Source organism: Anser anser, assembly GCF_964211835.1.
Source record: "Anser anser genome assembly, chromosome: 2".
Lineage (NCBI taxonomy): Eukaryota > Metazoa > Chordata > Aves > Anseriformes > Anatidae > Anser > Anser anser.
In genome coordinates, this window is record NC_139721.1 from 117,785,803 (window position 1) to 117,813,386 (window position 27,584).

General features: G+C 40.1%; 1 protein-coding gene across 1 annotated transcript; it reads left to right on the forward strand.

The window, feature by feature from the left end:
• Nucleotides 1-333: 333 nt before the first annotated feature.
• PIK3R4 (phosphoinositide-3-kinase regulatory subunit 4) lies at nucleotides 334-27,584 on the forward strand. The gene is made up of 20 exons (XM_083823148.1): nucleotides 334-693; nucleotides 943-1,703; nucleotides 2,949-3,082; nucleotides 3,249-3,831; nucleotides 6,075-6,209; nucleotides 8,107-8,328; nucleotides 9,491-9,664; nucleotides 10,861-11,006; nucleotides 12,961-13,164; nucleotides 13,984-14,185; nucleotides 15,753-15,952; nucleotides 16,898-17,108; nucleotides 20,246-20,411; nucleotides 21,200-21,364; nucleotides 22,575-22,786; nucleotides 23,065-23,196; nucleotides 24,553-24,653; nucleotides 25,707-25,795; nucleotides 26,229-26,337; nucleotides 26,965-27,584. Exons 1-20 carry the CDS (start codon nucleotides 464-466, stop codon nucleotides 27,133-27,135), a joined length of 4,347 nt encoding a protein of 1,448 aa, XP_083679274.1. The 5' UTR covers nucleotides 334-463; the 3' UTR covers nucleotides 27,136-27,584.

A 27,584-nucleotide genomic window follows, 5' to 3' on the forward strand; every position in this document is an offset into this window, starting at 1 on the left:
TGCAGCCACGCACCTTTCCAGCTCCTCAGCAGGAGTAACAGCTGCACAAAGGAAACCAAAGAGCGGACAAAAGAGAAGGGTGCAGGGTCCCTTTCCAGGAAAGCTTTTGCCAAGGTTGCAACCCCTCCTTGAAAACTGGAAGGCAGCATTTTTAGCACCTTACGAGTTCCCCTCTCACTCCGCCGTGCCTGAAAGGGAAGGACTAAAGCCTGGAATTCCTTCCTTGGGGTAACTGCATGGGAAGGGCTAACAGGGATGTGGCAAGTCATCCTTAACACACCAAACCTGAGCCTCTAAGCCCTCCTCCTCTCCTCCCCAGGAAATCAAACAGCCCTGTTGGCCTCAGAAACAAAACAAAGGGGTAAAAACGAAGAGCCCTGCTTGTCAACCGGCACGGTAGCTGCTGACCCCTTCAGGTCCCCCCGTCCAAACTCTCCAGGACAGAGCTCGGGAGAATACAACCATGGTCAAAAAAGCAAAAAGGCAAAAAAAAAAAAAAGAGAACCAAAACCCCAGCAGCCCCTATGAGAGGGACGGCGGCTATGGCGGCGCCGTGAGCTCACATCCTGCACCGCCCCTTCCCCGCCCGCCTCATGGTGCCGGTTCCGCCGCCCTGAGTCCCGCCTCGCTCCAAACCGCGGCCGGGGAGGGGGGTCCCGGCTCTGCCTGGGCAGGGCGAGCCGTGCCGGGCCGGTGAGCGCTGGGGAAGGGGCTCCGCTGCCGGTGGGGGACCGCTGTGGGGAAAAGCCCCAGCGGCGCAGCCCGCGTCGGGGCCGGAGCGGTGGCGGCGGGGCCCGCGCGAGGTGGGGGGGACACGGTGGCGGCCCGGGGGCTCCGTGGGGTCGTGGGGGGAAAGGAGCTGAGCTGTGAATGCTGCCGGGGTCGGCCCGGGCCTGTCCGGTGTGAAATAGTGTGAATTGTCTTTTTTTTTTTTTTCCCGAGGCTGAGGGGTGCCGTCCGCCGGTGCGCCGTCATGGGGAACCAGCTGGCTGGTATCGCCCCTTCGCAGATCCTGTCGGTGGACAGCTATTTCTCCGACATCCACGACTTCGAATACGACAAGAGCCTGGGCAGCACCCGCTTCTTCAAGGTTGCCCGAGCCAAGCACCGGGAGGGCCTGGTGGTTGTGAAGGTGTTTGCGATCCAGGATCCGACTTTACCCCTAACGAGCTACAAGCAAGAGCTGGAGGAGCTGAAGATAAGGTTACACTCGGCGCAGAACTGCCTCCCCTTTCAGAAAGCAACTTTGTCCGAAAAGGCTGCCATGCTTTTCAGACAGTATGTACGGGACAACCTTTACGATCGGATCAGCACTAGGCCATTCCTCAATAACATTGAAAAAAGGTGGATCGCTTTCCAGATCCTTACTGCGGTGGACCAAGCACACAAATCCGGGGTCCGCCACGGGGACATTAAAACTGAGAACATCATGGTGACCAGCTGGAACTGGGTTCTTCTCACTGACTTTGCCAGTTTTAAACCAACGTATCTTCCTGAAGACAATCCCGCTGACTTCAATTATTTCTTCGACACGTCGCGGAGGAGAACATGCTACATTGCTCCCGAGCGCTTTGTTGATGGAAGTATGTTTGCTACAGAGCTGGAGAACATTCGGGATCCTTCAACCCCTTTGGTGGACTTGGCAAATAGCAATCAGCGAACGAGAGGGGAGTTAAAACGTGCAATGGATATCTTTTCTGCAGGTATTTGATCTGGAGAGATCAGTGTCTTCTTAACGGTTGTACGTCAGGGGTGCAGAAAAAGTTTTGGGTGGATTTTTTTTTGGTTCTTTTTAACCAATTTTTAACTTTTTTGCAGTGGGTTTAAGAGAACAGCATGTGGAAGAACTTGCTTGTTTTAAGCATTAAGACTGAACGCCAAACCTTTCATTCACAGAAAAAGTACAGACACAATAGAGTAAGCTACATAACTTAAGCACATCATCATGTTCAGGTGGCTGAGGTCCCAGGGATGCATACTGTATGCCTCATGGGACCCAAGAGGAGGAACCAGTCAGTGGCACACCTAAGATCCACCTGCCTGGGGACTGTGCCAGTTTTCAGTGCAATTTGGCAACGTTGACTTTAGAAGCCCCTTCTTGTTTCATTTTTTCCCACAAGTAGGAAGCTGGATAACTCAGTAAGCTCCTCTCATGGTGCTTCTCACAAATACTTGATAGAGCCTCATTGTAGGAGCCTGTCCTGAGTCTCGGGCTTGTCTTGAGTAACTTGAAAGCCATATGTTTGGCCTATTTAAAATAATAATAATAATAACTAAAATCTGGATGTAAAGGTAACGGTTACTGCACTTTTACCAGCTGCTCTTACAGCCAAACTTCCAGGCTGCTCCACTGATACAGCAGGATGCTGACCATTGGGAATAAACTGCAGGAATGGGACACAAGCCTTTGAAGAAGACATGTATCATATACACAATGGGGGGGGAGGGGGAGGGGGAGGGCGTTTGGTAATTTTGTCATTTTTCACTGCGCTTTTGAGCTTGTTTGAGTGAATGTATGCTGTCCCCCAGCATCACTGCAGAAGTAGAGGTTATTCCTTTACCTTCTGTAAAAGGGCCACTTAGTTTTGACCTCCTGCCTGGTCCACACTTGATTTACTGGCACTCTTCTTCCATGTGACAGTGATGTGGGTTCCTTTTCTGGTGTTGTATTTTCCAGCTGGCAGTGCCTCATGTTTCCTAATTGCAAACTCCTCTGCTGTTGGCACGTTTGAAATAGAATACCTGGGAGACATTTCAGGGATCAAGTGCAAAAGCCAGGTTTTGGAGGTGGAAATACTGTCCCATTTCCACAAGCTAATTTCTCAGCTTCTTTGCCTTGTTTTTAATTGAGCTAAGATTGATGCAGGTTCTGTTCTTAACTGCATATAGGAAACAAAGTTAAAATGTCTGCTTATAATCCTCTGATATCTTTGACTATTTTTTTCCAGGCTGTGTAATAGCAGAGCTCTTCACAGAAGGTGTACCGATGTTTGATTTATCTCAACTTTTGGCTTACAGAAATGGCCTCTTTTCCCCTGATCAAGTTCTAAACAAAATTGAAGACCGCAGTATCAGAGAACTGGTAAGGATGGACTACAGCAGTAGAACCATTTGTGTAATCTGTGTGTAGTTTTTCACCTACATTGGTGACAAATTGCTTGTTGATTTTTTTTTTTTTGTTTTTCATTACAAATGTCTAAACCTTTAATCTTTCTCTCCCGCTCCCTCCTGCTTCTGCCTTTCTCAAGGTCACTCAGATGGTCCATCGTGAGCCAGATAAACGTTTAGCAGCTGAAGATTATTTGAAACAGCAACGTAACAATGCATTTCCTGAAATATTTTACACTTTCCTTCAGCCTTACATGGCCCAGTTTGCCAAGGAAACATTTGTATCGGCAGATGAGCGTATATTGGTCATACGTAAAGATCTGGACAACATCATTCACAATCTCTGTGGGCATGATCGCACAGAGAAAGCCGAGGGAGAGACAAAAGAGAATGGGCTGGTTATTCTAGTGTCTGTGATAACTTCCTGTTTACAGACTCTCAAATATTGTGATTCAAAACTGGCTGCTTTGGAACTGATTCTTCATTTAGCACCAAGATTAAGTGTAGAGATTCTTCTGGATCGTATTACTCCTTATCTGTTACATTTCAGCAACGACTCTGTGCCCAGGGTGAGGGCAGAATCTGTGAGGACACTAACTAAAGTTCTTGCTCTCGTCAAAGAAGTGCCACGCAATGATATTAACATTTATCCAGAATACATCCTGCCAGGCATTGCACACTTGGCCCAAGATGAAGCCACTATCGTCAGACTTGCATATGCTGGTAAGAGGAAATCCAGTCAAAACTCCAAATCTTGGGTTTTTCTGTATTTCCTTAACTGTTTTCTCTGCTACTCAAAATCGTCACACAGCTTGCTGTTTCTATTTCAGTGAATCTCCCCAGAAGTCTCAGAAATTTCTGCAGGTAAAGATACCTGTATTCACCTAAGCTAACTGATTCAGGGGGTGGCAGCAACTTAATAATTTATGGGAGTTGGCTTGTATTATCAAATGAGTTTCTAGTGTAGGTCTATGCCCGAAGTAAATAATTATATGTAAAATAATTGGCAAAACTCATTTGCTCTTTGCTAGATGATTTTCTTTTATATGTATAAATTAACATTCATTCTTCTCTGTGGTTCTGCATGTACAAAGAACTTGCAGAATGTGTATATTCATTTTGGGTTAGGGCCTGAATGTAGCACACAGCAGGTCTGCTCGCAGCTAAGGTAAGGGGTCAGAGTTTAGAGCCTTGTGCTCAGGGAAGCAGCCCTGCATCTATTCCCTAGATAAAAAAGAATGTAACGAGTAAAACCACTTGTCCAAGCAGCCATGTGTATCTAAGTATGTGAACAGGGCTTTCTGAGCTTACCCACCCTTTGCAGCTTTTATAAATTTATAGTAATTGACATTTCATTAGCTCAAACTGTTTGCTTGGAGTAGCCCAACTGAAACGAATAAATATGAAACTCCATTTAAAGCATCACTTCGTTATTATGCTTCAGAGTTATTTTCCCACAGAGTGAAATTTGATACTTGGAGCTGAAATCATATTATTTGCTATGTAATAGATTGACTTAGACCTTAGCAGATGTTTTCTTCATATTTTATTCAGTTATCTGAATTCTGGTGGTTCAGGAAGAAGTTTTGTAATGATACCTCTATTTTCTATTTACCAATTACCCTTATTTGCTATGACTAGCATATTTTTACCTTTTTTTTAAAATTTACAAATCCATAAGTCAGTTGAAGATGATGGCTGGCTGTCTTTTTTTTTTTTAAACTAAATAAACTGATAAAGCTCATTATTGAAGGCAATGTATAGGTAGTGGATAGAACCAGGTGCTTTTGTTCACCTTGGTCTTCCACATTTAGGGCTTTATGAAAGAAACATTTTTCTCATGCCTCGCTTTTATTTGTAGGCTAGGAAAAAAAACCAAAACTAAATCTTGTAAAATTCCGGTCTGTTCATAATAAAATTCTAATTTAACTAATATAAAGTTGAGCTTGTTAAATAAACTGAAATGGAAAAAAATAAAATGCCATCTCCTTTTTCTACAATTGCAAAAAGGCTGCAGATTTCACTACTCAATAGATTCCAATTGCATCTGCTTAAACAGAGTTTCTCTTTTTATGTTAAGTAGTTTGACTTTATTTTCAATGCACCTAGAGTATTTTCTGAAATTTGACAGTTATTTGAATTGTAGGTGGTTATCTGGCTAAGTTGCCTTCAATTCAAATAGCTTTTCTTTTAAGAAAACAATTATATTTCAATAAGTAAATAACAAAATATGTAAGGTAGCTTAATGCTTGAGCTAACTTGTGTTACCATAGGACACTTTTTGGACATGGTCAGACTGGTCACTTACAGGATTTGATCTGGCTGTGTACAGTCTCCATTGGCATGCTGGTGTTGTCTTGGATGAGACTCAGAATGACTGCTTAAGTGGGACTTAAGCCTTGACGGGATTATTCCTGTGCCAGCAGTGGCCTGACCCATATAGCTTGGGTTGCTTCGGCAGCTTCCAAACACAGCAGAATAGTGCCAAATCCCATGGATAGATATGGGTATGAATGTCCTAAAACTGGAATCCAGCCCTCGAGGGTAGCCCTGTTGTTATTCCCTAGGGTACATATCTTGGTGTGGTGGTTTGTTGTTGGTTTGGGTTGTTGTTAATTTGGGTTAATTGGCCTTTAAGTTCTATCAGGTTACTTAGTCATTAGCCTGAGATTAGGTAGTGGTTAGGGCTAGTTCTAGAAGACTAAAATTAGTTGTTGTTACATTTGATATCCTTACAATTTTTCCACTTGCTTACATGACATTACTGTGTGATGTACTCAGTAGCTTCTCTGTGGTCAGGGACACGAGTCCCTGAAGTGGGTTAACAGAACACGCTGTGTAATTTCAGTGCTATTTGCCTATCGTGACTGGTGTTCTGAGTGGTTTTAATCTCTCATAAGGGATCATCGAAAGGGTGTAAATTGGCAAAGCAGAACAATTCTTAACCGAAATGTTTTCCTCTGCAGAAAACATAGCGTTGTTGGCAGAAACAGCTCTGAGATTTCTGGAGTTAGTCCAGCTGAAAAACCTGAATATGGAAAATGAACCAAATGGTGAAGAAATGGATGAAACATCTCAGCCTAGTGATAACTATGACACAGGTATTGTCATGTCTACTTACCTTGCCTGCTTATAACAGCAAATCATACGTCAAAGCTCCTGCTTAGTTCTGATTTCACTCAACACTTGAAGGTTAGCCTTCCTATTAAATGAGAAGACTGCTTTGCCTCAACCAGTATCAAAGTGTATCTGATACAGCTTCATGCAGAAACTGACACCTCTGTTCTGAACGCTGTGAAAGACAAAAATAAATAAAGTAGCACACTTTTCTTCTCCAGAAATTCTCAAGGTATTTGACTCTGATGCTGACTGACTGGCTGTATATCCTGCTTCACTCATGGTCCCATAAATAAGTTAGCTGCGTAAAGATGGCTGTGTTCCAAATACCACTTCCTTTGAAGTGCCAGGCAGGGTTAGCTTTGAAAAATCTGGCAAGTTCTAGCATAATCATAGTAGTGTATTGTTCAGTCATTTTTTCCCTTCTGTTCATATGCCTGGCAATTTTTGTCTGTCTTTTGTCTGAAAATGCTGAAAATGTGGATGTCATTGGACAGTAACATGGCAGTCTGTGGTATAGCACAGAGAATGAATTAAAGTTCTAAGGATGGCTTTTTTTTTCTCTCTCCTGGAAAGGAGGGTTAAGAAATAATTGGCCTTTGTGTCAGCTTCAATGCCTTTTAGTGATACATAGTTTTCTTGAATAATGCTGGGCAACTTTTCTAAATTGGGAAGAGCTTTTTGGTTAAAAACATGTCACTTTAATCTACTTAGCCCAGAATAGATCTGTGACTAATTGTAATGGTAAATGGCTCGTGCATACTCCATTTGTCAGGGAAAAATATATGCTTCAATTATGTTTTAAATAGTTGCAGAACAATGCCTTAAAAAAAAAAAAGGGCTCCTTTCAGTTCTTCATGTAAGCCATTGGGTGTTGAGAATTGCTTAAGCATGAAAGAAAGGAAGGTCCATCTCACAGGCTATGTTTCTAAGAGATACTGTCCTCTATTCCTCAAAATAGCTTGGAGATGAAAGAAGTAATGCAAGGAAGAAAAGTTTGATTAGTTCTGTTCTTTTCATGCTTGCAGAAACTGAGCCTGAGAAATTTGAACCCAGAAGGCAACTTTTCTATGTGACTGACAAACAGTGTTTTAGAAAGCAAATTAACTGGTCTTGTGACTGTCTGTGGGCAAATGGTAATTACTCCTGCAAGGCTGGGATAGCAATATCTGAAAATTTTGTGCTATTTGCTTGAGAACCTCCCTTGTACGGCTTTCAGTATGAGCTTATGCATTAACAGTATTATTACTTCCACTTAATGGAGGTGGTTCATTTTTCAATTGCATCATGGAATAGAAGCCAGGGGTGAGGTCACTTTCAAATTGTTTTGTCAGTGTTGTTAGGGTAACTGCTAGTATTGAATGAAATTGGAAGTACTTTTTGGAGTATTGTTTATTTCCCTCTGACCTTAATGAAGCTAATCTACATACCTAAGTAAAAATACAGCCTTGATCTGTTTTCAGTTCATGAATTTGGAAACTGGCAGTCAAATAAACATGTAAAGACATAATTGTTTTGAAGTACTTTGGTTACTGTTGTAACATTGGTGCTGACTTTTTCTAATGATTCTTCACATCTGCGTTTCACCTATATATGAGATGAGTTGGTTCATCCGAGTTGAAGTTTTTACAAATTTAGAATTACATTTTTCTGGGAAGAGTATCTCATATTTCTATAGTTTTTGATTTTACCACCACCCTATTGCTTAGTCTGAAGTCTTTTTATGCCAGTCCTTGGAACTGTTGGGATCCTGTGGCATTGTCCATCTCAGCAAGTTCTTCAGGGTGTTTTTCAGGGTGATGTATCAGCGTAACTCCTTTAGCAACAAGCAGTATATGTGCACATGCTGTTTCTCACCTATCCAAGTGTTTGCTCTTGCAGAGTTGCAAGCGTTGCATGAAATGGTCCAGCAGAAAGTTGTGACTTTGCTGAGTGACCCAGAGAATATTGTGAAACAAACACTAATGGAAAATGGAATAACACGCCTCTGTGTCTTTTTTGGACGTCAAAAAGCCAATGATGTTCTTCTGTCTCATATGATCACTTTCTTAAATGATAAGAATGACTGGCATCTTCGAGGAGCTTTCTTTGACAGCATTGTAGGTAAGTGTATGTTTTCAGCCAGCGTGGAGAGGTAAAATATAAATTTTATTTTTGCATATCTTGGTAACTGTTAAGTCATTTCTTATTAAAGAAGTGCATAATTTTTAGGAAAGGACCTGCTGAATTACTGTGTATAAATGTTTCTTGATGGAGTACACAAGAGACAATGTAAATACAAATATCCTTTTTTTTTTTTTGGTCCAAATATTTCATACAAATGAGGCTGACACATTTAAGGCTAGGTTAGATTAACATAAAAAAACCCACATAAATTAAAGTTTATTTTTAAATCTTTCTAAAGCCACTAATTGAAAAATTTAAATTACAACAAATAAATGCTAAAGTTTTTGAAAGACAAAAAATCCTGCCACCAGAATCTTTCATCAGTGCTCTTTCGTCCTTTCCACATACAACTGCAGGCACTGTGTTCTCACCCTTTAGGAGCACAGCTGGTTTTAGCCTTGCTGTTTCAGACTTTGCTGGCCAGCTGTGTGTTTACATCCATGCCTGATGTCTGGGACCTCTGCAGGCACAGGAATCTGTTTTTGTCAAACAGCTTTCAGAATATTGGTCTAAATTTGAATGGAAAGAAGCTTCCTTTTTTTTTTTTTTAAATGGCTAATCTTCTATTTTCGTATGTCTCTTCAGATGTTCTAAAAATAAATACTTGAACATCAGCAATGATGAATTTAAAAGCCCTTTTTTTAACTTGGGGTTAGTGGAAGAGGTAGATTTAGTAATGTTAAATCATCCCATTTAACTTTTCATGTTATGCTGTCTTATTACAATGTGGTGCTGGTCAATCTAAAAGATTGAAATAAGATTAGAAATAAGTATGTGTCCTTCCTAATCTTTAACACTTTTTTTTTTAATCTCTGATTATAATCTGTGTCGCAGGGAAGACCATCCCTGGTCTTCTAAGTAATTTTAACGCACATCCTGCGTTTTGCGCGTTTACAGTTTTGTTGGACTGAGGCTTTGATGTTTGCTTCTGCATTGCTGTCTCAATATATGCACATATTTCTTGTTTTGATACTTCCTGGAAAATGTTATCGATTCCTTGTCTACCAGAGGATCGAGATTATAAACTTTGGTGAGGAAAGGCAAGGAAGTGCTACTTTGGATTTTTATGTGCTTTCTTTTTGTTTTGTTAATGTTTCAGGTGTTGCTGCTTATGTTGGCTGGCAGAGCTCGTCAATACTGAAACCTCTGCTTCAGCAAGGTCTCAGTGATGCTGAAGAATTTGTCATTTATAAGGCCCTGAATGCTCTTACTTGTATGTGCCAGTTAGGCCTCTTGCAAAAGCCCCATATTTATGAATTTGCTTGTGATATTGGTAAGTTGGAATACTGAAGATAACCTTGTTTTGCTATTAAAGAAAACTTAGTACTGCATAAAGTTTCAGTCAGCTTAGCTGTCTGATATGCAAACCTGTTGTACTGTTTTAGAGTCTACTTGAAATTAAGTTAATAAATTGTTGCTTGTTGGACTGTATTAGTGCTCAGAACTCTTTAAAAAAAGAAAAAAAATCATTTTGGTGGAACAAATTGAAAACGTCTTCTCTGACTTCATATAGGACAGCAAAAAAAAAAAAACCAACACACAATACTTGAACCTTAAGTCTGATAACTTTCTGGTTTAAGATCTTTTCTTATTCTTCATGTCAACCTCGGATCACTAGTTACTTTCTGGAAGCTGGTCAGGCACATAACTTGCGAACTGTCTTACCCATTGGCCTTTGATGAATGGGGGAATCCAGTCTTTCAGACGACACATGATCCCTTCTCATCCTGTTTTGAACACCATAAAATTGCATTTCACTCATTTACAATTTATTATAGAACTTTAAATACAGAGTTGGCCTCTCCTTCCTCATCAGGCTTAAATTAGGCATTTACAAGCTATTTGTAGAAAAGACCAACTCATCTTTTGAAACTGTCTGCTTCTTCCTGTTACGACTTTTCAAAAGCATTCAGAATTTGAGGCAGATGATCCGTGGTTATATCTCATGACTGGATACAGTCCCTTGATTATAACTTCTTAAAACCCACATAACTGAGACAGACTTTTGAGTCAAACAAGAGAACTTAGAAATAATCTTACAACATAAATAGCGACTGTGCAAGGAAGAAAGTGGAAGAAGGAAGGAATAAAGTATTTACTTAAAAATGAAAAAACAAAACCAAAAAACCCCTGTTATTTCAGTTCTCTGTAACTGCCCAGATTAAGGTTAGCATTTATTTTTGGTTTAGTTTCCTTTGCAAATCTGGAGCTGACAATTAGGAAGTGAAATGAATAAACAGGAAAATCATGCTTTTTGACAACAGCAAGGAAGCTGAGTGCCATGGGCCCAGTAAACTCTCTGAAATAGTTTTCTCAATTCAGGTGTCAACCTTGGTGCTCTGCAGGAGGAAGGGCTGAATCTGTGGGGTGATCCTAGGGGAAGGAAATAATATCACAGACTGCCATATACAGGATGATCCTCTCTCTTTAATTTGAATGATGTATTTTAACAGCTTAATTTTCTTTCAGCACCTTTCCTGTGCCATCCTAATCTTTGGATACGTTACGGTGCAGTGGGCTTTATCACTGTGGTAGCACAGTATTTAAACATTGCTGATGTCTACTGCAAGCTAATGCCATACCTCAATCCTTTTATCACACAACCAATAATACAGGTAATATTTCAACTATTAATGTGAATATACCTCGAACAGTCATAATTCTTAGGTCTGTCATTCTCATGGTCCTGGTTATTAGATTTAATTTTTTTTCTAGTAAGGGTAGAGGTGATAGTTTTTTGATCTCAGCAAATGTTGACTGAATGTCCATTGCCATGCATGTTTGAAAGGCTTGTCTCAAATTTTTTGTTTGCAATCAAACTGCTGCAATATTGCACTACTTTGTAGAAGTCTAAAAGGCATGAAAAGTTGGCTATGACACAAGTGTTTCTGTGCTCTGTGCTTTCAGCTACAAACATCTAGTTTGCCCCACTCACTGAAAACATGAACAGTCTGCTAGTATTGCTAGCTTGTGGTTTTTGCAGTGCTACTTGTGTGCTTTGCCCAAGACTAAGAGCAAAGTGCTCAGCATGAGTAAGTTATTTCCTAACAGTATATGTATTGGAATGGCCTGCATAATGCTGGTAACATGAATTATGTAGGCATCTCTGTGTACAGCTTTAGGGCCTGTAGAATTCCTCTCAGGTCTTTAAATAGATAAGAAATAGTCGCAGTACTTGCATTGAAGAGTGCATCATGTGTTTAACCTTTTTTTTTTTTTTTTGGAAATCATGCAGCCGGCACCTTAATTAAAATAATATTTTTCTCTGTTTTCCTCTCCTTGAATGGCTTTTGCTGTGTTTTAGGCATTGGTTGATAAATATCTGTCTTGTTCATTTCTTGCTTCATTTTTAGTGTATGAATCTTTTCTTTGCTATGAAGCACTAAATATAGTAAGCAAGTAGGGACTTGGATTGTAATGAAGAAATCCTCACTTTGGACTAATGTTGAATTTGTATTTCATGTAGACAGCCTGTTATGAGGAGTGAGTTGGAGTTACGAGGTTTTCTGTCACTTGTGAAAAAACAATTGCAGTCTCAACCCCATCCCATTAACTATTTTGAGTATTCCAAGTTTTATATAAGCATTTATGTCATAATTTTGGGTCAAGTTAGGTTTGGCTAACTCTAGGACTGTAACTGGGGGTGTCTATCTCATGAATATTGCCCTCTTCCCTTGCCGCCATCATCTTAAGACCTACTCATGAAACAGGAAAATTTAAGGACTAAAATAAACATGAATTCAAAGGAGTGTTGGGGTTGCAAGTACCCTGAATGGTGTACAAGATTTTATTTGTTCAGACATGTTCTCTAGTCCCAGACATTGAATCACCACCTGTCAGTATTGAAAGTTGTTGTTTTCTGTTTTAATAGTAATGAACAGTCTTTATAAGCATTTCCACAGATAATGATTCTAAATTATGCCCCAACCCATTGATTTCTTGTGACTGTTTACTAAACTCGCAATATACTTTTGATTATTATGTAATTACATTCTTATGCATCCTTATGCCATTGTATACATTGAAGGAAAGACCGTAATCTGACTGATCCAGGAGCTCTTCTATTTGATACTTTTAGAGGGTAAATGTAGGTCAAAGAATGACAGAGTTTGAAATAGCGTTGTACTACTAGTAGATTTCTTACTTCCATTTAGCAATGCCAAGCTAAAATTCTGAGATTACGGGGAGAACAGGGAAAGAAAATTGAGGAAGTCTGGTATATCTAGTATGAGAGATTTCTTTTTCAAGAAAGGAGAGAAGTTGAATTTAGATTATTGGCGTAATCACATGCAATAATTTTGATGTCCTAGTGTGATGATTCTGTTGTTGTTATTGTAAGCTTAAAATCATCTCCTCAGGACAGAGTTTAAAAGTAGCTTTTAGAGCAAGCCTTCATAGGAAGATATGTTTTTATTTTTATTAATATTTGTAGTTGTCCAGTTACTGATTTGTGGGCTAGGAAAAAAAGTTAAACTGTTGTAGACATGGAACTACAGCACTTACTGTTAGATTTCTCCATATCTATATGGATATCCTCTATGTTGACTGTTTTCTCTTTTTGAATTACAGATAGACAAAGAAATAGTTCTGCTAAGTGTACTTAAAGAGCCTGTCAGCCGTTCCATATTTGATTATGTCTTAAGATCAAAGGATATCACAAGCCTCTTTCGACACCTTCAGATGCGTCAGAAGAAGAGGAATGGTGCTCTCCCTGACTGTCCGCCCCCTGAGGACCCTGCCATTGCACAGCTGCTGAAGAAGCTACTTTCACAAGTGATTGTTTTTCATTTGTAATTTGAGAGTTTTGGGCTCTGTATGTCTCTACAGCAGCCCTGCAGTTGATGCTCTTAGAGGCTCCTGGTCTGAGGTTCTGATCCTGCAAACCATTGACTTCTCTGATTTCTGTATATGCTTGCAGGACAAAGAGTTCAGAAGTCATGGAAGAGTCTTAAAAGATCTACCAGAAATAGGGTGACCTTATGTCTGGATTTCCCAAGTATATCCTCTTTTTATAGACTTCAGTTGTATGTCTCAATTTCTGACATAGACAATATGTCAGTATTACAGAATACAGGCTGTGTAGAGTGCTGTAGAGGAGAGTATGCATTTGTTGAAGAGACAGACATGCAAATAACAGTGCCAAAGCCAAAGGGAACTGAAAAGTTTTGAGGTTTATATGTGAAGAGGGGAATGCTAAGAATCACCCACACAAAGCAGTGAGAACTGGGAAGAGGAAGGACTGCAGCTAAGTGTGTGTGGTTGGGTTTTGTTCATTTTGTTTCCTACGGTTTGTGGGCTGTAAGAATAGCTGAGGTGGCAATTAAGCAGATTGCACCAGACAGTGATCCAATATTAAATGCAATTCTGCTCTTTCATCATTCCTAGGCGTTTACCTGAAGAAGAAAGATGTACTAAAGCAACTTACCCAAAGTTCATATCATATGAATGATAGACTGGTGTCTTGAGTTCTGGGGATGTGCTCGATAGCTTTACTTCTGAGCCAGTCATTAGTCTTGCTGCTGCTTGCATCTTCATGCCTTGTTTCATGTTCTTGCTCAAAAAAGAAGTAACATCTTTTCTCTTATTCTGCAGGGGATGACTGAGGAGGAAGAAGACAAACTATTAGCACTGAAAGACTTTATGTTAAAATCAAATAAAGCTAAAGCCAATATAGTGGATCAGAGCCACCTGCATGACAGCAGTCAGAAAGGGGTGATCGACTTGTCAGCTCTGGGAATAACTGGCAGACAAGTGGATCTTGTTAAAACAAAACAGGAGCCTGATGACAAACGTGGTTGGTATATTTTGTGGTCTATATAGATAAAGTATTGTTTTTCCTTCAGAGAACTAAGTCTTTAATTTACTCAGCAATTCATCCTACATAACTTTCACCATCCTCACAGAGTTTGCAATAAGGAAATCTAGAACAGCTTCTCTGTAGCATGCTGCTATTTGAAACATGAGGTGTTGGAATGCTCTCTACAACAGTGAAATATAAGAAAATTTTGCTTGTAAGAGTACTTAAATAAGATTGCATTTGCAGTAGCAATATGCACAGGTTGTTTTAGCTGGTTGCGACAAAACAGGACTAGAGACCCATGGTAAGTAAGCGTAAATTGTGAAGGACACATTTCTACTACTTCTGTTTCCTCTTAAGAAGTGATGAGCTCTTTAAATTTGAAAATCCAGGATGTTTTCTTGAGGTGGTATGGGGAAGACTGAAGCATAGGTGTGAAACAGGCTAGCACTGAGGAGTGTTGTCATTCATCTAAGTACATACTTTTTTTGCTTTAGAGTTCTTCAGCTGCCTGTCCACCCTCATTTTACTTTGTTGCCTGCTTTCCTTTATGCTTAGAAAACAATAACAAAAATAAAACAAAAAAAACCACCTCTCATATTCCCTGGTCCAGCTTTTAAATCCACTTTCTGCTAACCCTTTTCCAGTTGTCTGTATCCTCAAAAGTTTGTTTTCTTCTAGGTGATGTTTGATCTTCCTCTTAGCTCTTTCAAACTTGTAGGTCCCTTCTCTGTATGCCACTCTTAAGTTCTATGGTTTTAGATGTAAAATACAGAAATATCCAGAAATATCTGCAAACTGTGTAACTACTGCCGTCTTATTTCCAGGACTAAGATATTCTCTGCAAATGTTTTGCATCTAATTTTAAAGGAAAGTACATAAGTACAGGATTTTTCATTTTTGTGTATCCTCTGGAGTCAGGAGTGGGCAGGATTTAAAAGTTAGTAGGTGGAGAATGTGCTTGGTCTGATTTTTTTTACACAAAACTCTTGCCTGCAAAGTCTTTGTGCCTTCAGCTTTCCTTCACTGATTTCATCCAAATCTAATCACGTGTTTTCATTTCACTTTCTGTATTTTACAGTTTTTAATGACTCCAAAAAAATGATGAAAATACATTTCCTGTTTACAGATAACATTCTTGAATCTATAGATGATGTGATTTTGTTGGAAAACTGATTGTATTTGACTTATCTACTGTTCTATTACAAACTTATCCCAGACTTACTCCAATAATGGAGTAACACTTGCAAGGAAGAATTTTTCACATGGAGTCTAATTTTGTAGCTTTATAAATACAAAATTTCACGATACTGGAATGAGTCAACTGTAGGTTTAATAAGGTGTAAACAGAGCACTTGCCACATGTTCTGTTTGCTTCATAAAGCCCTGTCAGCCAACTTAAACCACCTAGCAGTGGTTTTTCTCCATTAACTATATACATAATAAATTGGCATGTAAACATTAATCTCACATGTAGTCTGAAAGCAGTGACCAGCCTGGATGAATATTGTCATCACTGCATTTATTCTCTCCCTCCTCTCCCTCATGCCCCAACTGCTTATAGCTAGAAAACACGTAAAGCAAGATTCAAATGTAAATGAAGAATGGAAAAGCATGTTTGGGTCCCTGGAACCATCTAACATCTCCCAGCCAATACCCAAAGGACACGGGCAAACGGCTGATCCTGAGTCTATACAAGCTGGGAAACCACTTCGTTCAGAGTCCTCAGCTGGCATTTGTGCTGCTCTATCATCCTCTCCACAGGTATGGCTGAAAAACACCATCTTTGCATCTTTCGTCTTAAACTGAGATGATTCAGTTGTTTAACATGTTCAGTTTAATGTGGAGCAGGACTACGGGGAAGTGGCATTCTTGTTTCGTTTGGAACTTACTTTAAACTGTTGTTGTTCTCTTGTGTTTTTCTCCAGCAGAGTAGCAGACTTTAAACTTCTTATTTTTAAAATAGGAATTAAAAGAGGAGGGAAATAAGTCTAGTCACTTGAACAGAAAAGCTTTACTAACAAATGTATGCTTTGCATGAAGGGATGGAGCTTTGTGTAATAGCCAATTGTTAGATAAGCTGTTCTGATAGGGAAGACTTCTCAAATTGTATGCTCTGATACGTGTTGTGAGGAAGAGATGAGATACCATGACTTTAACTTGGAAAATAGGAACTGGTGTATCACATCATAGCTGCCTTTAGACATCCTGTACCTGTAATACTTGGTACTGGCTACAGAAGGATGGGCAGGGAGCCTTGCAGGCTGGGGAAGCGTCCCTTGACACTGAGCTCTGCTGTCTGTTCAGTTTCTAGTTGGAAATTAACTTCTGTTAGCTTTAAATAAGTGTCCACTCTGAACTAAGATGGAAACACTTCCCACTTTTATTTTTCAAGCCAAATATAAACAATTAATCATTTGGGAGCTAATTTGTAATTCTGTCAGTCTTAAGAGTGTACAAAAATAGGATATAGAACATACTAGGCAAACTAGGTAGGATAACTGAATGGTTATGCTTTTCTATAAATAATTTTCACTCTTTAATTGTTTTCAAAAGTTTTTGATTGAGTTTGTATCATGATGGATCTGAAATATGAAATTGTCAATAATGTTGTTGCTATTGTATATTTGTATTAAAACCAATCACTTCTGCAAACATTTACTGTTGTAAAATGTAAGGCATGTATTTTTAAGTGCTTATCTGTTACAGACATCCGATGGAACAGTTGTTCAACCCAGGAAACCGACGATACAGGTACCAAGCAGTTCGGTGTCCCCATCTGCATACCAGCTACGCATCACCACTTGCAAAACGGAACTTCAGCAGCTGATTCAGCAAAAGCGAGAACAGTGTAATGCAGAAAGAATTGCCAAGCAGATGATGGAGAATGCTGAGTGGGAGAGCAAGCCTCCACCTCCAGGTAAATCACAGGCCACTGAGGTCATTGGGCAAAAAAAAAAAAAAAAAAAGTTAAAACACGTTAATCCCAAGGAAAAATGCAAAACATTAGGAAAACAGGAAATTTTAGGCAATATGCCTGCTATGCAGAACACCTATTTAGCAAAACATATGCATGACCTATGAAAGAGGATCTGGACCCTGGATCTTTACTTTTCCAGTAATGGACCCAAACCACTCGTCTAAAGCCCGGGGTGTGCTATCTGTTCCAGAGAGTTTTATGAAGCAGGATGTTTACAACAGGATATGTGGCAGATAACGTGCCATCCTGTGACAGCCTGTAGCTTGGTTTCAGCAAGGGTAGAAATGCTGTTGGAAGGTGAGAAATGTATTTTTACCTGGGGAGTGACTCCAGATTTTCAGCCATCCTGTGTGAAAGTTTTAAACTCTCAGCCAGGTTTTGTTAACCAGGCACGCGTACTGGAGTGAGCTGTTTGAGCTGCCCTTGTTTACAAAGGGGCCTGTCACCTTCCGCAGTTGTAGCGGCAATACAGGTGCCCAGCCAAGAACAGATGTATTCCTATACTACACTGTTGCTTTCAGAGAGGAAGGAAAGCCATTTTTACCTCTTGTTCCCTTTTCTTTACCAGAAAGGAGCAACACACAGGTTTTGCTGAACAGAGCTTTGGCAGCAGCCATGGAGGAAACGTGCACAGTTTTAAATTTGTCATCTTCCTATGACCTCAACTTAAATTTTGATGCTCCAAATTCCAAGTTTGGAATTTACCCAGATTAGTCCTCAGAATTTTCTGCTGGTATTGTCCGCTGCATGTGCTTGTTAATGAGTATCCCTTATGAAGATTCCAGGCTAATGGGAATTCATGTGCTTAAATTTCAGATGTTAGCAGAATCTGTACTGGCTAGGCTTGCAGTGATCAACACTATGATGCTAAAGTCTTTTGGTAGATCTAGCATGAAGTTACATAGCTAGGTGTATAAGCTACCACATCAATTTAAGGGAAGTTGTTGAAAATTACAAGGAAACTGATAGAGTCAGATAGCATTTGAACTTAGCTAACCTTGATCAAGCTTGGCTAATTTATGTGTTTTTGTCTTTTGAAGAGAGTTTTAGAACTTATCAAATAATGGGTCCTGGTACAAGCAGCTGATTTGCTCAGCCACAGAAGGGATTGAGTGCCAGAATCATAAAATCACAGAATGGTTTGGGTTGGAAGGGACCTAGAAGGTCACCTCATTCCAACTCCCCTGCCATGGGCAGGGATACCACCCACTAGATCAGGTTGCCCAAAGCCCCATCCAACCTGGCCTTCAACACCTCCAGGGATGGGGCATCCACAGCTTCTCTGGGCAACCTCTTCCAGTGCCTGCCACCTTCACAGTGAAGAATTTCCTCCTAATATCTGATCTAAACCTCCCTTCTTTTAGTTTAAAACCATTCCCCTTGTCCTATCATGTGACTGAGCAAAATGTTGTTCTCCATCCTTTTTATAAGCCCCCTTAAAGTAGTGAAGGGCTACAATGAGGCCTCACCGGAGCCTTCTCTTCTCCAGGCTGAACATCCCCAGCTCTCTCAGCCCTTCTTCATAGCAGAGGTTCTCCAACCCTCTGATCATCTTTGCTGGCCCCCCCTGGATCTGCTCTAACAGCTCCACGTCCTTCTTGTATTGGGGCCCCCAGTCCTGGATGCAGCACTCCAGGTGGGACCTCACGAGGGCAGAGCAGAGGGGGACAATCCCCTCTCTCGCCCTACCGGCCACCCCTCTGTTGATGCAGCCCAGGACGCAGTTGGCCACCTGGGCTGCAAGCACACACTGCTGGCTCATGTCGAGCTTTTCGTCCACCAGAACCCCCAAGTCCTTCTCTGCAGGGCTGCTCTCAGTGAGTTCTTCTCCCAGTCTGTCCTCATGTCTGGGATTGCCCCAACCCAGTTGCAGCACCTTGCGCTTGGCCTTGTTGAACCTCATTAGGTTCACGTGGGGCCACTTCTCCAGCTTGTCCAGGTCCCTTTGGATGGCATCCTTTCCTTCTGTTGTATCGACTGACCATTCAGCTTGGTGTCATCTGCAAACTTGCTGAGGGTGCACACAATCCCAATGACTTCCTAATGTCTAATCTGAGCTAAATCTTTAGTTTAGTCTAAAGCTGCTACCCTGTCCCTATCCCTGTACTCCCTGGCAAAGAGTCCCTCTCCAGCTTTCCTGTAGACCTCCTTTAGGTACTAGAAGGTACCTGAAGGTAGAGAAGGTCTCCCCGGAGCCTTCTCTTCTCCAGGCTGAATCCCAACTCCCTCAGCCTTTCTTCACAGGAGAGGTACTCCAGCTCTGATCATCCTCATGGCCTACCTCTGTACTTGCTCTAACAGGTCTATGTCTGTTAATAATGTTTATATTTAAAGTTTCTGTGTTACTCTGAAATTAGCTGTAGTCTCTACCTCATTAATGTTCATCTGTTGTTAATCCTTCACTGAAGCAGATGCCTGTTAGAAATGAAGCTAGATATGTCTGCTTTGCTTATGTCAGAGGAGGAAACATATCACACAAATCTTGGCAATTTCTTGGCAAGAGTTACTGAATGGCTGCTCAAGTCCTCAATTCCTTTTTTGAAGGGCTTGGATAAAGTTTCTGTGGGATTTAGAAGAGCTGCAACTTCATTTTATTACGTACATAAAGCTGATGTGTAGCTTGTGCTGCAATGCTGAGCCTGTCACTTCAAGCACTCTACAGACAATCCAGGGGTATAAGCCTGCTCAGATGTGTTGCTCGCTATGTGCATTTTGGGCTTTTAAGGGATTGCCATTCACAGCACAGAAGTATGCATAGGCTGATTACAGGTGATCTGTGCATTAGTTTCTCTACAGCATGTACGGGTTCTGAAGGGTTCTTTGTAATTTCACTGAATGTGCACAGAACCCATCTAAAAGAAAACACTTACTCAGTTCTGCCAATAGACTTCAGTTCGGAATTGAACAAGCTTTTGCCTTGAACTTTTAAAATGCATTGCCTGTGTGTTTTCAGTGCCTTCTATGCTTTGGAACTATAATAGCTGTATCCCAGTATGTCTGAGATCAGGGGAATTTTCTTGTTCCTGTTAGGTTACAAAATTAACCCCAAACTTTCTGGTTTTCTGTTTTCCCTGTAGGATGGCGTCCCAAAGGGTTGTTGGTAGCTCACCTCCACGAACACAAGTCTGCAGTGAACCGCATTCGGGTCTCTGATGAACATTCCATTTTTGCTACTTGTTCAAATGATGGCACAGTGAAAATCTGGAACAGCCAAAAGATGGAAGGAAAAACCACTACAACCAGGTAGTTTTAAAACTCATAGGACTACGGGGGCTACTCTTTAGAATAAAAAATAAACTAGAGCTCAGAGGAAATACAAATCACTTGTGGCTATATTGGAGATTTTATTATTGAAATATACTGGTGTTTTTCTTGGCATGCAAGCCTAAAATACTAGATTGCATTTGCAAACCTTTTTCTTTCATTAATTAATTGAAACAGCAGAGGGAGTGCTTCACAGTTGTAATTACAGGCTCTTTGACTTCATTTCTAAGCATAAATAAAAATATTTTGGTGCTGCTGTCTAAAGCCATTTGAGGGTGTTTTTTTCAACAAATCAGCTTTATTCTAAACTGTCTCGTCCACTGATATTTGATGCAGGAAAGCTGTATTGTTGGTTGAAACACAGGTAGGGGGGTATGAGGCTGACACTCTCTGTGAGAAGTATCTTTGGAAGAAGAGGATGTGTCTGAAAATACTTTTGAAAAAGGGCAGTAGATTGCAGTATCAGTTATGTAACAGTAACTACAGTATGATAATTTGATACAGATCTGCGTTAGACTTTTATTCTATTTTGTTAGTTGACAAATATGTGCTGCTGAAGCTGGAGACTGTCATAGCCTAGAGGGTCAAAGATGGACAATTAAGCTTGCAGGAGCAACTCTGGCTTTGTTGCTTTCTGATTTTGGAACACTTAGTAAACATTCTCAGAGCTCTCTCAAGAGCCAGTGGTGTTTGTGGCAATGTAAATAAAAATTACTTCTCTTAGAAAACATTTCTTCTTTTTCTCCCCCTCCGCTTTTACTGTTCAGATCAATTCTGACATACTCTCGAATTGGAGGACATGTCAAGACGCTTACATTCTGCCAAGGCTCGCATTATTTGGCTATAGCTTCAGATAATGGTGCCATCCAGCTTCTTGGTATTGAGGCTTCAAAGCTCCCTAAATCTCCTAAAATTCATCCAATACAAAGCAGGTACGTACTTACAGCATTTAAATCTCACCACACAGCTCAAGCTGTTGGTATATCCCTCGCTTAACGAGTCTTTGCTCTGTGCTTCTTGCTGGCTGATCAATCCCAGGCTGTACTGGAAGGCTATAAGCAGTGATCTTATCCTGCTTCGTAAAGACAGGTTGAAAAGCAACAGCGGAGAGATTTGGATTTATAGCTCTAGGTTATCGGTATCTCCTGTGTCACCGGACTCATTATGAGCTTGAAACAGTCACTCAGTCTGAATACTTCTCAGTTCTTTTATTTATGCCCTGGGATTGGTAGCTTCTTACCTCCACTGTTACAATGTTAATATTTATAAAGTAATTTTAGAGGTTCTTTTTAGAGGTCATTAGATGGTTATTCACAAATGAGCAATAAGTGATTTGGCCTCAGATCTGCAGTTTTTTGTCCCAGGCTTTTAAGGTGAGGAGTAAGGTCGCAAATATATGAGGGATAAGACACTATTTAGTAGAATGTGTGGGGATGATTTAGACCTTTCTTACCTGTCTCCATGTAAGTGATTTTGAATAGTTGGCACTGATTAAACAGCTTGATCTTCCAGCATGAGTGAGGAACACGTCCAGGCTCCATCAAATCTAGCCTTTGTCTCAAAGACTGCTTTTTGTCCAAAGTAAGGTTTTGTTTCAAATGTCCTCTCTTACTGGGATTAAGTTCATAAATGAAGTAAGCAAAATCTAATGGAGGTGTAAACTGCAAACCAGAGGCATGTTTCCATTTTGGTGTATACTGTGTTTGTGCCTGAAGAAGGTCCCATTTGCACACACAGTGAGTGACTGAGTACAATTCTGGCAGTAGGATAGTGGAGAAGAAAAAAATAAAACAGGTATGTGTTCCTGCCTGTAGACTCTGGGTAGATGAATATCTGATAAGCATGGAATGTGAATCTGAGAGAAATATCTGAAACAAAGAGAGCCAGAGCACTGCAAAGAACATGCAAAGAGCTCTCGACAGTATTTTACTAGCCTGCAGAAGGCCTGCAGGTTCTTCGAGCAGAGAGTTTTCAGAGAGTGTAAGCATCCGTTGCACTAAGAGTGGAAAGTTGTTCCCAAGGCAGATGCCTTGAGAAATAATGTGAAGGCAATGCTGGTTGGCCTTAGCTATTGAAAGGAGTCTTAAACTTGGGAGTACTATCTGTTTCTAATTTAGTTTTTTTTTTTTTTTTTTAACCCAGGTCTCTAGATTTGAAGGATGATGGCTGCGTGGTAGATATGCATCACTTCAATTCAGGAGCGCAGTCAGTGCTGGCTTATGGTACAGTTAATGGGTCTCTGGTTGGATGGGATTTGCGATCTAGCAGCAATGCTTGGACACTGAAACATGATTTGAAGTTAGGCCTCATAACTTCATTTGCTGTGGACATACACCAATGCTGGCTGTGTATTGGTAAGCCTGTATTTCCTACTAGCTGCTTTTTGTTTCGCCACTTTAGTTTTATTTTACAATAACTGTAGCTCAAGCTTCTGCTTGATTTGATTTACTAGAATATGCTGTTCTCTAAGAAGGGGAAGGAAATACCTCCTGATCTATTTGTGGGAAGTATTCTGCTCTATAATTATTTGAGGGTGAGGTCCCATCTCCGTAGAAGCAGAATACAACAATATGGAGCTGTGTAAAAACGTGTGTAATTGTCCTTCTGACTGTAGACAGCTGTCTCTCACCAGGCACAAGCAATGGTACCATGGCATGCTGGGACATGAGGTTTCAGTTACCAATCTCCAGCCATTCTCATCCTTCCAAGGCCCGAATCAGACGCCTGCTCATGCATCCTGTCTATCAGTCCTGGGTAATTGCAGGTAAAAAGATTTTAAACTTACCGCATAGTCGCCAGAGGTTGTAATTAAAGAAGCTTCTGTTTCAACTTCTGCTTCAATCCCTGGGTCTTCTTTGTTTGTTTGTTTGTTTTTCTTCTCTTGTAGTTTTTCTTGTGCTTTGCTTGGGGAAAGGAAAAAGGGAAAGTTCATACTTGTATTCTACCACTGTGCCCTTCTTGGCTTTTTAAATTTAAAAAAGAGAGAGGAAAAAATAATAATTAGTGCTAAGCCATTATGAAAACGACAGCCTTTCCAATTCTCATCTTCTGGAGCATTACAACTCTTGTGAGCGTCCCTCCCTGTGTGCTAACACATCATTTTTTATGGACAAAATGTTTTAAAAGACAAAACCCGATCTTGTGCCATACATCGAAGCTGACGGAAATTCTGCCACTGCCTTCAGTGCCTTTGTACAGCAGAGACTGAAAGGTTGTTCCATGTCCAACTGCCTCTTGAATCTGATCCAGCTGTGTCATGGGTTAGAGCTTTCTAAAAACTTCCGAGAGTCTTCATCTGGTATACTCACAGCTGCTTCATCCTCACCGCATGTAGCCCTCTCATATGCTGTGCGTAAGGAAAGTACTTCTAAGTGTTTCTGTCAGGAACATTCTGAAGTGGACAAGTAGCTTAAACTAATCCTACAATAACAAAGCTGATAAAGTTGATATGAAATGAGAGCGATTTGAGTTTCATATCTTGCTTAAACTTGCTTCTTAGGTTTGACTACTTTTAGTAATGAACCACCCTGGGACCTAAACAAATTTCTTTAAAAACATGTAAAAAAAGGAAGCTACTCTGTGCTTTCTAGTTTTTTCTTCTCTGCTAAAGAATAAATTAGTGACAGAGTTAATCATTTTGGAATATTATTCAAAATCCTTGCATGCTAGGTTGATGCCAAGCATGTAAACAGTCCCTTTAACAGAATTCTTTGCCTTTTTACACTAAACATGGGTGTGAAACTTCATTGTAGTTACTGAACTTGGTAACTTTGGATTCCTGTCTTAACTGCCCAGGAGTAATCTCCAAAGTCAGCAGTGCTGAACAGATCATCTATCATTCCTAAAGAAGTATGTGAAGTTATCTAGGGAGGAAACAATGAATTTTTAATACCTTTTTTAAAGGGTTATAGATTAAAGCTCTCTTAAGGGGAGGCACTGTAGTGCTATCAAGGGATAAAATCAACAAAATGCATGCATGGCTGATAAAGCAAGACTAACAAATGCTGCAGAGAGCAAGTAAAGAGCATCTGTGCCATACTCTCTGTCATGTTAGTAAAGTGAGTAGTGAGAGCCAAGCCACATGTTTTATTTGTATGCATTGACATTATCTTTCCTGTAGCTGTTCAAGGCAATAATGAAGTCTCCATGTGGGATATGGAAACTGGTGATCGACGCTTCACTTTGTGGGCCAGCAGCGCACCGCCTCTTTCAGAACTGCAGGTCTGGTCTTTTTCTCTTCCCACTTCTGTTCTGTAGCTGGGGCCAGAACAACCTCAGACTCCATGCTGTGCATCAGTACAGTTACCTGTCTCCATGGCCTTGCCAGTTGCACCAGCAACTTGCCCTGGTATTTATTTTGGCACCATAATTGTTTTGCTGTCAAAATTAAATTCCCTTTGTAAAACACTAGTGTAACTGGAATCTTCATTGGTATCTTCCACTCCATGTGGAATGTACTTGTGACGTTCACTTGTTATATCCAGTCACATTCTCACAAGACCAGTGAGCCAGGCAGGCCTGTAAAGATTTTTAGCAACGCAAAAATTTGTGGTATGGCATCTTGTACTTACTTTTACTTGTAGTTTCTGGGATAATGGGTACCTCCGTAAGCATCTGTTCTTTTGCATGTTCATTTTGTAATATAATGCCACTGCTACACTTAACTGACAGTTTAGAGCATGAAGTTCCTCTGCTTCCAGGAGTTAATTGGGGAAGGAGCAATCTGGGAGATCTTTACATACACAAAAATAACCCCATGTTCTTCATAAACATCGTAAATGCAGATCAGGAATCCACCTAAACTTGAATTTGTACGTACTAGAAGGACTGCAAGTTCAGTTCATTTTGGTCACCCGCTTTGCAAAACCAGACAGGAAACTTCATGATTCAGGCTCGTTTTCTGCTGTTATATCCCTTCCTTAATGCCTTAATCACGTAAAAGTTTGAGCTTCCATATGCTTCTCAATATGATTCACCTGCCTGATTTTGTTAGAAATATTCTTTCTTATTTGCCATCATTGAGAATACTTCTTGGTATCTTGGAAATTACATTATGAAGGGTTTAATTCATTACACTGATCTGTGAACTGTAAGAAACAAAAGGAAGCAATTTACTTTAATATTTTAAGATGTGGCCTGTTAACAAGGTAACTTGGCATTTGTCACAAATATTTGGAAATTGTATGGATGAATATGGTAAAGAATGCATTTACTTCGTGAAGCATGGCAACAGCTTTTGATAGTACTTTTTTATATGTTCTTTTTTCCTAATAGCCTTCCCCTCACAGTATCCATGGAATATACTGTAGTCCAGCATCTGGTAATCCCATATTACTGACAGCAGGCTCGGACATGAAAATAAGGTAATGAAACCAACAACGTTTTTGTTTGACACTCTCCCTTTCTACCCTTGGCAGTGTATTAAGTTTTGCAAAGCACTGTATAAGTAGGCTCCAAGAAGCCAAAACTATAATGCTGAAGATGCGTTCACTAGCAAGCATCAGTGAGCAGAAAGAATTGTTCTCAACAAAAGCAGTGCAAAACTGTGCTTCCCTGGGATGCAGTGTGTACCGTTCTGTGAAGCAGTTGATAGGCTGCATGTCAAGAAACAGAAAAAATAGCATGTCTAAGCTTGATATGAATACTAATTTCTCTTCATCTTCGTTCCACCAAGTGTGGAAAGCATGCAGTATTTGGTCTCACGCATTTTCACCATAAGAGTAAGACAGGTTTCAAACAGCCATATTGAGTTGATTAAAAATTTTAACAGCTTTATTTTTTTCTCTTTCTGTTTAGGTTTTGGGATCTAGCCTACCCTGAGAGATCATACATTGTTGCTGGAAGTTCTAACTGCCCATCCGTTTCCTACTACAGGAAGATAATTGAGGGCACAGAGGTGGTTCAGGTATTTTTGCTTTGTTTGATAGATACCTATTCAGCATGCCTTTGGGATGGCCCTCTGGGTTACATTAATTTCATGATGACTTCAATTACAATTCTCTCTTAATTTTAATGGATGGTGTCAGCGTTGGATTTTGGCATAGTTAGGAAAAAGTTATTTTAAAAGGAAAAAAAAAAAAACAACAGTTGTTTCTGACAAAATTAGGCTTACCAAATAACACATGCAGAAGCCACATCATATGTTTCCTTTTTTATGTTCCTTCTATTGAACTGTTTTTTATAAAAACTCTTGGAAAGCTAAGATGTATGTGTTGCTGTAACCTTTATTTTTCCCTTGAGGAACATCAAATCTTATTAGTTTGTGTTATTGAAATAAATATGACAAATGACCATGATTTTCCCTAATGAGCTGTTATGTCAGTTCAAATCAAGACTTGGGTTGTGTATGATGAAAAGAAATGAACCAAGGAATAATCATAAGAGAACCATCAAAGGGTGGAAGTTTGTTGTTGTTGTTGTTGTTATTTGAAGAGGGGTTTTTTGGTCTTCATATGCTGACAAGCTACTATAAGGGACAATAACCCTTTGCAAATCTCACCGTTCTCTAAATACATTTTTTTTTACTTTACAGGAAATTCAAAACAAGCAAAAAATGGGGCCCACTGATGAGACCCCTCGGAAGGGTCCAGAGTCTCTACCAGTTGGACATCATGATATTATCACAGATATAGCAACTTTCCAGACCACTCAAGGGTTTATAGTAACTGCATCAAGGGATGGGATTGTTAAAGTGTGGAAATAAAAGTTGTACTAATATATAGTATGTAAATATTTGTAATAAAGAAATAGTGTTATAATGAAGTTTTCAAGGACTACTTCCAGATCATGGAATAGAACGGACTTTAAAAGACTGTAAAGGGGGTGATAAAATCAGTTATCAGTGTCCTACCACCCTGTTGAAAGCACTTCTTAATCACTTTTTTTATTAAAGGTGTTTAGTATCTATGGCATTTGCCTGAAAGGCCAAGCAGTTTTTGAAGAAATTGTTTAGCCTAGTTTGTCACTGTTCTTCAAGGATCTTTCAGAAGATGATTGAAAGAATTCCCACACATCTAAACATACAAAAAGGAAACGGCTGGTACAATTTCAACGTCTGACTGCTGCTGCATTGAATCTGAGAAATGAAATACCAACCAGTGCACTAATGTCCCTGTATATTCTAATAACTATAATAAAGTCCACTTGAGCTTC

Excerpts from the sequence above, each read along its gene's own strand:
- PIK3R4 (XM_083823148.1), top strand. The coding sequence starts at position 464 with ATGGTCAAAAAAGCAAAAAGGCAAAAAAAAAAAAAAGAGAACCAAAAC. Across the intron at positions 24,654-25,706 it reads CGCCTCTTTCAGAACTGCAG|CCTTCCCCTCACAGTATCCA; the intron begins GTCTGGTCTTTT and ends TTTTCCTAATAG. Across the intron at positions 25,796-26,228 it reads GGCTCGGACATGAAAATAAG|GTTTTGGGATCTAGCCTACC; the intron begins GTAATGAAACCA and ends CTTTCTGTTTAG.